The sequence below is a fragment of the Lagenorhynchus albirostris genome, chromosome 19 (genome assembly GCF_949774975.1).
Source record: "Lagenorhynchus albirostris chromosome 19, mLagAlb1.1, whole genome shotgun sequence".
NCBI classification, from domain to species: Eukaryota; Metazoa; Chordata; class Mammalia; order Artiodactyla; family Delphinidae; genus Lagenorhynchus; species Lagenorhynchus albirostris.
In genome coordinates this window covers 30136556-30150599 of record NC_083113.1, presented here as the reverse complement: position 1 = coordinate 30150599, position 14044 = coordinate 30136556, and the positions used below count along the sequence as shown (strand labels likewise).

General features: G+C 35.5%; 1 protein-coding gene across 2 annotated transcripts in view; it reads left to right on the top strand.

Annotated features, from left to right (window-relative positions):
• The first annotated feature begins 1781 nt into the window (after positions 1 to 1781).
• Positions 1782 to 14044, top strand: part of RPGRIP1L (RPGRIP1 like) — a 120797-nt gene continuing 108534 nt past the window's right edge. For both annotated transcript variants that reach the window (XM_060130206.1, XM_060130207.1), the window contains exons 1-4: positions 1782 to 1868; positions 3849 to 3993; positions 10290 to 10588; positions 13845 to 13947. In XM_060130206.1, coding sequence (XP_059986189.1) covers positions 1784 to 1868; positions 3849 to 3993; positions 10290 to 10588; positions 13845 to 13947 — 632 coding nt within the window. In that variant the 5' untranslated portion in view covers positions 1782 to 1783. The remainder of the gene's footprint in view (positions 1869 to 3848; positions 3994 to 10289; positions 10589 to 13844; positions 13948 to 14044) is intronic.

Below are 14044 nucleotides of genomic sequence, written 5' to 3'. Positions count from 1 at the left end.
TTCTTAGATGTGTGACCTTGGGCAAGTTACCTAAGCTGTGTATCAGTTTCTTCATTTGTAAAGTAGGAAACATTTTGAGTAACAACCTCACAAGGATATTGTGAGATAGTTAATTAATTCACATAAGCAGAGCACTTAGAAGAGCACCTGGCACGTTTTAGTAAGCATTCAATAAATGTTAACACCATCATCATCATCACTGTTGTTATAAAAACCACCATAGCTCTATCATGGAAAAGTTATTTTCACAAGTGTCCTGTGTTTAAACTTCTTGCTAATTTGGTTCCTAAATTGACCTCGTCCTATGGCAGTGTTTCCAAGAGAAGTAGATGATCTCCTAGGCATATGTCTGTTAGTTGTTTATGTCACAGTAAAAATGCACTGGTCCGAAATCTTTGATGAGTTATAATAAAAGTTATTAACCTTCTCTCTAAAAGATGATGCATGTATACATATGCATACAAGATTTTGGAAACCATCTCTGGCTCCACAGACCCTGAAGCCCCAAGGACTCCATTCATTCATTCATTCATTCAACAACTATTTAGTGAATGCCAGCTATGCACCCAGCACTGTGCCAGGCTCTGAGAATACAGAGGTAAACGAGACAAATCAGCTTGCTACTCTCTCAGACTTTACATTCTAGGACCAATGTGCTAGAGATTGGGAACCTCTGCCTTAGGACATCTTCATTGGTTTTTTGCATTACTAAACATTGCATGGACCACTCACATCCGCATTTAAAACTAAGTTACTGTGATGCATCTCTGTAAAGAATAGAGACTGTAAAAAAAGCCAGAATTAGCTGGACAGCATGTATGTGGAGGTAGGAAGCACTGGGACTTCCTAGGAGGTAGGGACCTAGGCCTCATGGCAACAAAGGATACTACAAAAACAAACCCAGCTGGTGAATTTATGAAACCTCTTTCACAAAACTTGGAACTACCCACTCCTTTATGCATCAAGCTGAAGATTAATATTCAAGTGATATGAACATCCCAGGCAAATGTGCTATATGCCTTTAATTTACCATCTCACTTACCTTTAAAATAACTCTGTGAGATAGGAATTGTTTTTTTCTTTTTTAAATTAAGGAACTGAAACTCAGCAAGATTAGGTGACTTGACCGGCCAGTAAGTAAGAGAAACAACCATTTGAATCAAGTTCCTGACTTGAGTTTTTTCCAAATACCTTCTTTCTTTGGGGAGCAGAGAAGGGGATAGAGGATGGAGAGGAGGTATTTCTTAAATTTGGGGGAGTTTGTTTTTGTTTCAGATAGAGGAAAAAGAAGAAGAGAAAAGGAAGAATGATAATCTTACCTCATTTCCTAAGCAAACGATAGGAAATATACTGTTGAAAGGACCACTGGCTCCATGATTGAATGTAGTATTACTTTTTTTTTTTTTTTTTTGGTGGTACGTGGGCCTCTCACTGTTGTGGCCTCTCCCGTTGCGGAGCACAGCCTCCGGATGCACAGGCTCAGCAGCCATGGCTCACGGGCCCAGCCGCTCCGTGGCATGTGGGATCTTCCCAGACTGGGGCACGAACCCGTGTCCCCTGCATCGGCAGCCGGACGCTCAACCACTGCGCCACCAGGGAAGCCCGAGTGTAGTATTACTTTTAAAATAGAAGCTTTCATCTTCTTCAAGCAGCACATGTGGGCAATAAGATGTCCATTAAAGTTCTAGTGCCTTATTCATTTTATTTGGTTCATTCCATTGCATAGTTAATGTTACAACTTGGAAAGATTTTATTTGAATTTTCTTTTCTCCACAGATACACAATGTCTGGTCCAACTGATGAGACTGCAGGAGACCTGCCTGTGAAAGATACAGGTCTAAATCTCTTTGGAATGGGAGGGTTACAAGGTACAGCCAGCTGTTATTTATTACCATTATGAACTTTGATCAGTAACTTCTTTACTTTTAATTTAAAGTATTTCTGATATTCGTACAAACAAAGACATTTAAGTAACTATATAGTCTTGACTGGACTAAACAAGAAGATGGAGAATTTAGAACAACATATGGTATTTTACTGCATGCATCAATTATCAACAGCTCATAGAAAATGTAAAATCCCCCTCTGTTCTGATAAAGAATTGTTACAAATCATCTTCTTAAAATTCCACACATCAGTAGAAACGACACAGAGAGTACCAAGCCTCCAAACCAAATTGCCTGGTTTAAATCACATTCGCCATTAAAATGTTTCTTTCAGCTTAAATTTTATATGAGAGGAAATGCCATATTTAAACATTTTTGCCTTTCAAGTAGAATATCTCAAAATGGTTTGTTAGCCAAGTGATATTGACTTTGTTTTATCAAATTAATACACGTTAGAGGTTTTCTTTGTCCTTTTATCACTTAGTGGTTGCTATAGAGCTAAAAAGCACTTTCAAACTGAGAAAGAAAAGGACTGCTTTAAGGAACAATATAGAGTGTAGAGCTGTGTTTTTGTTTGTGTGTACGGTGTGTCAGCCATTCTGTCATTCCATAACATTTGTCATTGAGAAGGCTGTGATGTAAAATATATTCCACTAAGGCTTCTTCATACACTTGTTAATCAAAACACTGCAAGTGGCCACCTTGAACTACCACAGAAAGGTGGTCAAAATATGGTTCATTGAAAAAGATAAATTTGACTATACAGCTTTTATTGTTAAAAGTAAAAAGAATGGGGGATGTGGGGATATATGTATTACGTATAGCTGATTCACTTTGTTATACAGCAGAAACTAACACAACATTGTAAAGCAATTGTACTCCAATAAAGATGTTAAAAAAAAGTAAAAAATAAAAAACAAGAAAAATTTTAAAAAGTAAAAAGAATGTGTAAGCTTTTTTTTTTTTTTTTTTTTTTTTTGCGGTATGCGGGCCTCTCACTGTTGTGGCCTCTCCCGTTGCGGAGCACTGGCTCTGGACACGCAGGCTCACCGGCCATGGCTCACGGGCCCAGCCGCTCCGCGGCGTGTGGGATATTCCCGGACCGGGGCACGAACCCATGTCCCTGCATCGGCAGGCGGACTCTCAACCACTGCACCACCAGGGAAGCCCTATAAGCTTTGCTTTAGATCTTTGATGGAGTATCAGGGATTAAAATACAAATAATTTTAAGTGTACAAGTCTATTTTTTAGTATTTGGTACCCTAAGTTCAAGTCTTGCCCTCAGTAACCGCCTCATAGGGCTTTAATCTTTGTCCATTTGTTCCTTGTTTCTTTTGGAGGACTGTTGAATATTGACCAGCTTCACAGGAAAATAGCAAATTTAAGCATATGTAAAAATATATATACACACCTGCTAAAAGGTGTAAAAGTTCTTTAAAAATATATGATAGCTTATAAATGATTTGTGAATGTTTTTGTTTGCTTGGTCTTACAGATTTTGTTTATTTTCTATAAGCCATAGCTCAGAAAAATATCTTAATCATATTGTTATTGTTATAACTCTTACCTTTGAAAAAAATACTTACAGATGCCGACTTTTTATTTAGTTTTTTCAACATTCAGCATATAAATTGAAAAGTCTTTATTGAATCAGAGTTGCATCTTTCATTCTTATTTGATGTAAGTTCCGTCTTACATTGTTATTTGAATACATTTTCTGAGTGGAAATGATTGTTGCTCAAACCCTTAATATTGCATATAAAGTATTAACAGCAAAGATTTTTGTTCTTACCTCCTATCAGTGGCGTGAACAATGCTATAACATTTTCTAAAGCAGTCTTAATTGTAGGTCACAAAAAAACCTGAGATGAGTGCATCAGAGATTATGTTAATATCAACAGTTATTGTGTTTAGAGGCTATTTTAAGTAATCCTCCTATTAATTACCTTGGCATTTTTGCAGAAACTTCAACAACACGGACAATGAAGTCTCGCCAGGCAGTGTCACGTATCAGTCGTGAGGAACTGGAAGACAGATTTTTGCGTTTGCATGATGAGAACATTTTACTTAAACAGCATGCCCGCAAGCAAGAGGATAAAATTAAAAGGTTATGATAAAAAGCTTTTAGCTTTTTTTCCTGACTCTGTAAAGTTTGGAGGATATGCTTTTCTATAAACTTAATTGAAAACCCCACCTTGAATCCTTTTTGGAGCAAGGAAGGTTATAAATCAGTACAGTTTTTAAAAATGGAAAATCTTACAAACTAGGATAATAAACCAAGAAGATTTTGAGTGTTTATTATGTCTGAAGTTGCCATTTGAAAGAAAGAGCTAATAGCTATGAGTGCCATGAGTGTATCGTATCTCTAAATAACTTTTGCTTTAATATTTATAGTTTAATAAGCAAATGGCCAAAACATCTGTTTTCTAAACGTCTTGATTTTAAAATGAAAGTTTTAAAAAGTAATTAGCTACTCTAACTTGTTAGGATGCATGTTCCTTTAAGATTTGGGGTTTACTAATGAGAACATCACTATCTGGAACATATTTTACTTTGCTTGGATTAATCTAGAATCTGTATTTATTTCAAAGAATCTATTGTTTCTGAGGAAACAGGGTCACTTTTGTATGCAAAAAATTTCTGCAGGGATTATTTCTTAAGAGTAGATAGCTTTCATTCTTTCTTGTTCAGGAACAGTGACTGTCTTCCGCATGTGTGGCATTAAAAGTTCATTCTCATTTGTGAGCATGAACAGATCTGTATTCACATTCATGTTCTAGGTTCAATGGAAAGGTGAGACAACGATTGAACAAAGAAGATAGGGGGTTTTTCTTCCGCTTGGAACTTAGCCTCTAAAGGAGTGACTCTAGTCAGTTTCTATTCTGTGGACTTTGTTTTAATGACCCACTGACCTGCTTTGTGCAGAGCTTTTACTTTGAGTTGGTTTTTGAGTCGTGATGATGGCTTTTTTCAAGACTCACTTGCCTGTTTCTTTTTCTGACCACTAACACAGCCGTCACCCTGTCTGAATGAGGCATTTAGTCTGTGACCGCTGAACAGTTTTTTTCCTTTGTAAACCTAATTGGTCAGTAAAAGAATTAAATTCACAGTCTTGACCACATTAGTAATTTGTCCTAGCCAGAAAATAGAAAACAACTTAATAATGAGCTATGTAGTTTAATGGAAAAAGGACTGGGCTAGGAGTCAAGTGATGTGCATGTGTTCTTTGTCTCTCTGCCACTCGCCTATGGTATGTTCAAGCCATTTAACCTCCAAGAATTTTATTTTACTCAGCCCTGAGGGTAGTGATCCAATGACCACTATGACCCAAAGCTCTAATTTCCTTCTCAGTTTCACACCACTGACATTACCTAGATACATGGATAAACTACCTTTAAATTTATCCTTAAGATATAATTAGAATCACTTACTTTAGTATGAATGTAGATTTGCTAAACCACCTTTCTAAAGAAGTACTCAAACTTTACCCGATCACTTATTTCATTAATATAAAATAATCAAATGAAAATTATTGCTATTACTGGACAAAAAGATGCAATCTTACCTTTCTAGGCAAAGTTTACTTGCATATCTTTGAAGGAATTTTAAGCCTCTCTATGGATGTGCTCTTCTTGCCTTAAAAATTGGAGTGGTTTGTTTTTCTCTAGATGATGACTGCTTTTTCATATTAATTCTTATTTTTTTGCTTCAAACTTTTTTTTTAACATCTTTATTGAAGTATAATTGCTTTACAATGGTGTGTTAGTTTCTGCTGTATAAAAAAGTGAATCAGCTATACATATACGTATATCCCCATATCTCCTCTCTCTTGCGTCTCCCTCCCACCCTCCCTATCCCACCCCTCTAGGTGGTCACAAAGCACCGAGCTGATCTCCCTGTGCTATGTGGCTGCTTCCCACTAGCTATCTATTTTACATTTGGTAGTGTATATATGTCCATGCCACTCTCTCACTTCATCCCACCATACCCTTCCCCCTCCCCATGTTCTCAAGTCCATTCTCTACCTCTGCGTCTTTATTCCTGTTCTGCCCTTAGGTACTTCAAAACCATTTTTTGTTTTTAGATTCCATATATATCTGTTAGCATATGGCATTTGTTTTTCCCTTTCTGTCTTACTTCACTCTGTAGGACAGACTCTAGGTGCATCCACCGCACTACAAACAACTCAATTTCATTTCTTTTTATGGCTGAGTAATATTCCATTGTATATATGTGCCACATCTTCTTTATCCATTCATCTGTCAGTGGACACTTAGGTTGCTTCCATGTCCTGGCTATTGTAAGTACAGCTGCAATGAACATTCTGGTACATGACTCTTTTTGAATTATGGTTTTCTCAGGGTATATGCCCATAGTGGGATTGCTGGATCGTATGGTAGTTCTATTTTTCGTTTTTTAAGGAACCTCCATGCTGTTCTCCATAGTGGCTGTATCAATTTACATTCCCACCAACAGTGCAAGAGGGTTCCTTTTTCTCCACACCCTCTCCAGCATTTATTGTTTGTAGATTTTTTGATGATGGCCATTCTGACTGGTGTGAGGTGATACCTCATTGTGGTTTTTTTTTTTTTTTTTTTCTCATTGTGGTTTTGATTTGCATTTCTCTAACGATTATTGATGTTGAGCATCCTTTCATGTGTTTCTTGGCAATCTGTATATCTTCTTTGGAGAAATGTCTGTTTAGCTCTTCTGCCCATTTTTGGATTGGGCTGTTTGTTTTTTTGATGTTGAGCTGCATGAGCTGCTTATAAATTTTGGAGATTAATCCTTTGTCAGTTGCTTCATTTGCAAATATTTTCTCCCATTCTGAGGATTGTCTTTTCATCTTTTTTATGTTTTCCTTTGCTGTGCAAAAGTTTTTAAGTTTCATTAGATCCCATTCATTTATTTTTGTTTTTATTTCCATTTCTCTAGGAGATGGGTCAAAAAGGATCTTGCTGTGATTTATGTCATAGAGTGTCCTTCCTATGTTTTCCTCTAAGAGTTTTATAGTATCTGGCCTTACATTTAGGTCTTTAATCCATTTTGAGTTTATTTTTGTGTATGGTGTTAGGGAGTGTTGTAATTTCATTCTTTTACATGTAGCTGTCCAGAGTTCCCAGCACCATTTATAGAAGAGGCTGTCTTTTCTCCACTGTATATTCTTGCCTCCTTCATCAAAGATAAGGTGACCATATGTGCGTGGGTTTATCTCTGGGCTTTCCATCCTGTTCCATTGATCTATATTTCTGTTTTTGTGCCAGTACCATACTGTCTTGATTACTGTAGCTTTGTAGTATATTCTGAAGTCCAGGAGCCTGATTCCTCCTCCATTTTTCTTTCTCAAGATTGCTTTGGCTATTCGGGGTCTCTTGTGTTTCCATGCAAATTGTGAAGTTTTTTGTTCTAGTTCTGTGAAGAATGCCATTGGTAATTTGATAGGGATTGCATTGAATCTGCATATTGCTTTGGGTAGTAGAGTCATTTTCACAATGTTGATTCTTCCAATCCAAGGACATGGTATATCTCTCCATCTGTTTGTATCATCTTTAATTTCTTTTGTCAGTGTCTTATAGTTTTCTGCATACAGGTCTTTTGTCTCCTTAGGTAGGTTTATTCCTAGATATTTTATTCTTTTTGTTGCAACGGTAATGGTAGTGTCTCCTTAATTTCTCTTTCAGATTTTTCATCATTAGTGTATAGGAATACAAGAGATTTCTGTGCGTTAATTTTGTATACTGCTACTTTACCAGATTCATTGATTAGCTCTAGTAGTTTTCTAGTGGCATCTTTAGGATTCTCTATGTACAGTATCATGTCATCTGCAAACAGTGACAGTTTAATTCTTCTTTTCCGATTTGGATTCCTTTTATTTCTTTTTCTTCTCTGATCACTGTGGCTAAAACTTCCAAAACTTCTTGAATAATAGTGGTGAGAGTGGACAACCTTATCTTGTTCCTGGTCTTAGAGGAAATGCTTTCAGTTTTTCACCATTGAGGATGATGTTGGTAGTGGGTTTGTCATATATGGCCTTTATTATGTTGAGGTAAGTTCCCTCTATGCCTGCCTTCTGGAGGATTTTTATCATAAATGGGTGTTGAGTTTTGTCAAAAGCTTTTTCTGCATCTATTGAGATGATCATATGGTTTTTATCCTTCAATTTGCTAATATGGTGTATCACATTGATTGATTTGCGTATATTGAAGACTCCTTGCATTCTTGGGATAAACCCCACTTGATCATGGTGTATGAGCCTTTTAATGTGCTGTTGGATTCTGTTTGCTAGTATTTTGTTGAGGATTTTTGCATCTGTGTTCATCAGTGATATTGGCCTATAGTTTTCTTTCTTTGTGACATCTTTGTCTGGTTTTGGTATCAGGGTGGAGCTGGCCTTGTAGAATGAGTTTGGGAGTGTTCCTCCCTCTGCTATATTTTGGAAGAGTTGAGGATAGGTGTTAGCTCTTCTCTAAATGTTTGATAGAATTTGCCTATGAAGCTATCTCGTCCTGGGCTTTTGTTTGTTGGAAGATTTTTAATCACAGTCTCAATTTCAATGCTTGTGATTTGTCTGTTTATATTCTCTATTTCTTCCTGGTTCAGTCTCAGAAGGTTGTGCTTTTCTGAGAATTTGTCCATTTCTTCCAGGTTGTCCATTTTATTGGCATATAATTACTTGTAGTAATCTCTCATGATGCTTTGTATTTCTGCAGTGTCAGTTGTTACTTCTCCTTTTTCATTTCTAATTCTATTGATTTGAGTCTTCTCCCTTTTTTTCTCGATGAGTCTGGCTAATGGTTTATCAATTTTGTTTATCTTCTCAAAGAACCAGCTTTTAGTTTTATTGATCTTTGCTTAAATCTATGTCTTTCTTTTGAATGTAATCTCTATCCGTGTGAAAGTCTTTGTGTAAAAGAAGATTCAGATATTTAGGTTGACATCTCATTTAAATGGCTCCCATCTTTCTATGGATAAGCCGTTTGGTGGGGCTCAGAGTCCTAAAGGGCTAGGTAGAGTGTGTGGCTCTGTTGGGCTACATACCTGCCCAGATTCCTCAATGATATATCCTTCTCTGGATTAGGTGGAAAAGGAACTAATCCATTGATTACTTTACTAGGGTGTTTGTGGTACTCTTGGATCTTGGTTTTTATTATCCTATATCCTTTATAAAGCATGTTTAATGGATGTGCCTCAAGGGAAAAAGAAAACAATCTTAACTGATTATGTTATGCATAGCTTTCCCCTGATGCTGCATGCTGTAGGCCGAGTAGCCAGAAGTGTAGATAGACATGTATTACTACTGCTTTTACTGAGGACTCTGCTTAGGGCAAAAAAAGGTTGTTCTGTGACATCCCAAAGCTATTAAGGGTTTTTTTTATTTCACTTTTGTTCTCCTAAGTAAAAGCTTCTGTCCATAACCATGCTAAAATAAAGCAAACCCCCGTTTAAAGAAAAATGAAGTGTGTTTTTATTTTCAATCTCCTGTCTGGGTCTTTATAAAAATAGATTCACTATAAACTAGAATCAGCTATTGAAGATGTGCGACCAATTTTGTAAAGTCTTGAACTTGTGTCTCTCATCAAAGCCACCTTTTCTTTCTTGTACTGCCAAGATTTTTCCATTCACTGTCAAGCATGTTTTCCGTACGTGTATATTACATCACCCCCATGTGCCCTTTCTGTCTTTTGTTCTGTCTAACCAGTTTTTATCAAAACTTAAAAGAATCAAAGGTATAAACTCCTGAGATGTCAAAAGCACAATGTATGTCTAAATTTAAAAGTACCATTGAAATAATACTTTCTGTACCTAATTAAGTTCTACCATTAAACAGGCATGTTTCTTGAGCACTAAGCAACATTTAATGGTGCATTTGGGTTTCTTTTGAATTTTTCATTGGGCTTTTAATATGTATGTATCTATGCATTTTAACATTTTTATATTTGTAATATGTCTTAATCCTAGAGAAACTGAAAACAATACATCACCTAAATGCTGCATAGTCTTAATACAATTTTGCAAAGTTTTAACTTACTGTGGCTTGCAGATATAACCCACCATATCCACAATCTGTAGCTACATTTAAGTGCATACAGCATTCCTACATAAGGTCATGCGTTAAAAATTGCATTTGAGGAACATATGGAGTAAATATGTGTCCTCTCTTTACTAACCTTAAATGATAAGCCTTAGGAAACTGTTATTTGTCAGTGCTATAAAGCAGATTGTTGCCCAGTGGTTTCAATTATCATCAAAGGATTCTTCACAGGCAGTAATAGTTACATCAAAACCTGAAATTTATTATTCAGGTTCTGCACTGAAGTCTTCACAGTGATTATGTTCCTTTCAACAGAATGCATTTTATGCTGACTTCTCACATTCCTTTTCATCTTTTTATTATTTCCCTAGAATGGCCACCAAGTTAATACGGCTAGTTAATGACAAGAAAAGATATGAATGGGTTGGTGGCGGCCCCAAGCGGCTGGGAAGAGATGTGGAAATGGAAGAAATGATTGAGCGGCTGCAAGAGAAAGTTCATGAGCTTGAAAGACAAAATGAAGTCCTCAAAAACAGACTAATTTCAACCAAACAGCAACTTCAGATCCAGGGTCACAGGCAAACTCCATACAGTTATGTGCAATCTCGTGTTAACACTGGGCGTAGAAAAGTGAATGAAAATGCAGGCTTACAGGAATGCCCCAGGAAAGGTAAAATAAAGTTTACATTAAATCCTAAATTTAAGTTAATAACTTGTTTTACACACACATACGTACATACACACAGAGTTTTATTTCTGTACTATTCATGTTTTTGAGTGTCTTTAGAAAGAGAGAAATCATTTTTTGACTTTTTGATAAAATCACATTAACATGAAGATCATTTTATATAAGAATCACTAGATCATGCTCAAATTTGTCTAATAAAACATTTACATTTGTCTAGTAAAACTATTCCTCCTAACTAATAAAAGAAGCATGTATGAAACTACATCAATTACGGGTTTAGTTTAGTTTGAGTTGGTTTTTTATATTATGGATGGAAATCACATTGACTCAGGCAAATAGAGAAACCACTAATTTGCTCATATGGTCACACTGTTGTTCTGAAGGATCACACTTAGGTTCTTCATCCAAAGGCCTTCTATAAATTTTACAGAATTGTTTAAATCTTCCTCATTGTGTGGAGGCAGCTTGACAGTGGAGTGTGCACATAACTAGGGGTTTAAAAAGTTGGGTTCTTGCTCCTCTGCTTATTGTCTGGTGACCTTGAACAAGTCTTCTAATCATTCTGAAATTGAGTTTTCTTTACACCTAAAATAAAAGGATTTAAGCAAGCGACCATAAAGGTCTCTTCCATCTTCAAAAAATGATCATTGGTTAATCACTCTTCTCATCTTGAAAATGAATCACCTAAAACCTATCCAGCTTACAGAGCAATTCAATTGAATATAGAAGACTCAATACTGTAGACAGAACCTAAGTATTTCTAATGAAAATTCCCCATTCCCTCCACCCACAGACAAACTTTATTTATAATGAAGCAAAAAGTCAATAAATATTTTAAGGAATACTTTTTTCATTTCAACTACTAGGGAAGAAAATCGAATTTTAGTTCTAGTTCATCTTTGTTTGGAACATGCTCCACTTAAAGACCAAACATTTTTAGGGAAATAAAAAAATCATGTAAAACTTTCAATTCATTGAGGGAACAAAAAACACCATCTGAACAGAAAAAGAGAAAAATTTGTTCTGTTTTTCTCTCCAAGCCAAAATGTTAACACTATATATTCCCTAGACAGAGTTCCTTTGAAGTCAGTAAGGCCTCCATAGTAGGCAGGAGGCAGCTCCAGGATAAAAGAGCTTGGCTACTCCTAGCTATGTGAGATTAGCAGTAGACTTTGAATATAACCAAAGTAATCATAATGAATTATAAATCAAAAATACGTTCTGCTGCTAATTAACTTTTTATGTGGAAGAGAGCACTTGACTTCCCAGAGCCTCATTTTCCGCATCTGTAAAATGGAATGATAACACCAGGTTAGAAGAAAGGTCAGGAGATGGGAGGTCCACAACAATATATTTTACCTTTAAATAGTCATTTATTTTCTCTGAACCTTAGTTTTGTCATCTGTGACTACAGTTGGGCAAGATGATCCCTGTGGTCTGCAAGGTCTTTTATGCTAAATAAAAACGATGCCCAAATACTAGATTAACATGGCAAGCTAATCTAGTACTATGAATTGTTGTTTAAATAGAAGAGTTTGATGGAAGTTTCTCCTTGTAGAAGAGCCACAGAATAGAAGGGCCTTTAAAATGTTACTTACATAGATTAATTTCTCCTTGTATTTACACTGTTAGTAATTCAGAACTTTTTCACTGGTACAGAGTCTAGGACATAGAAGTTGCACAAAGGATTAAATAGTAATGAATACTTTCCTAACTTCTTTCTGTGTAAACCTGAGGCATCATTATCAAGATCGCTACCTTAGTAGCCTTAATAGACTCTTCAAGACCGCCTTTGAGGCTGGGACTTAGACCAGAGTTTTCAGAAATACCACAGCCTGAGGGGCTGGGCAAGAACCCTGACCCTCTTGGGCCACAAGCAGTCTTACCCCCCAAAGCTGCTGTACAAATATTATCGTTTCCTATTTGTACCTTGTCAGGATAAAGGATAGAAAGTACTGGCTTAAGGTGTGATCAGTGTAGTGTAAAAACAATTCTTATTGTGAAGAACCAGTAGAAAGATTATAAAGTGTATACGTTTTAAATATAGCCATTGGAAAATCACCATGAGGCTGTAAGTTTTAAGATATGTTTTGAGTATAAGTGGGGTTTTTTTTTAAGTTCTAGTAGTAATGTTTAGTTTTTCCTTGATTTATGTAGGAAAAGCTTAAGAATTAGTATTACTGCCAAAATAATATAATTGGCAAATTTTAACACAGTAAACTATTGTAATGTTTTAGGCAGGGCCTGTTCCATTCTTTACTCTGGATTACAGCAATAAATGTTGAAAGTTTTGGAAATAAGCAAATGATAGTTCCATTTTTCCTAATTAAAATTCTCATTTTTAAAAAGTAAACTTTTATAAGGAGAATGAGTTTTTTCTGTACCTTTATGTCTGGAACTATTCTCCATTTTAAAAATCTAAATTATTTGTCATACTTCATTTACCTAAAACTAATAGCCTAATTATTCTATAAGTGTAAAGTAACTCCTATAATTAAAAGAAGGTCTCATTTTTAACAATGGGACCAGGCTTGTAAAAATTATTGTAATTTACAATATTTACAAAATTATTGTAAGTTACAAAAATTGTAATTATTTTTATAAGAAAAATTATATTTAAGTGCAGCAGCAAAATGTTTCATTTAAAGGAATCCTATTGATGATCGCTTCTCAAATTACGTTTGTTTAAATATGGATTTTCTTATTGAGGTAGAATAAATGAAAGTACAGGAAACATTTTGACTTAACGCTCACAGTATCTGTGAATCACACAAATGAAGATAAGGTTCAAAATGTAAGGTCAAGGGGTATGAATGAGTAATTTAAAAATCAAAAAACCTTTATCAAAAATACTCAAAAAAAATCACGGTTTTGAAAACTTTTTCCTTCATACATCAGTTTATATTGTAAAGACCTGTTAAAATTTTGGTTCTTTCAGCATTTACTTTGGAAGTTCTAAATCTAAGTTGAATAAAACTATTTCTGGGTAATTTGGTTTCCATAGTAGAATTTGTTAAATGAGCAATACTTGTTGCTGTGTTTTATTTAATGCCAACTGGTGGCTGAGATCTTAACAGTTCCTTTGGCAATGTATGTCTGATTCTCTGTACTATGGAGCACATATCTCTCAGTACTTAAGAGACTTTATTGTATTGCATATTTCCTTACGATAGCAAGTCAAGGGTCCTTCTTTTCTAAATAACTTCACTAATTAATAATCTTATTAATTTATTTTTAGGTATTAAATTCCAAGATACAGATGTAGCAGAAACTCTGCAACCCATGCCTACAAAACATGGCAACATTTTACTCGAAGAAGCCAGAGGAGAAATAAGAAATTTGTATGTATTCTTTTTGTGATCATTTTAGAACACTGTATATTGATCATGTCTTTTTTGATCCCTCCCTTGCCCTTATTTTAAACAGAATTGGTTTGTG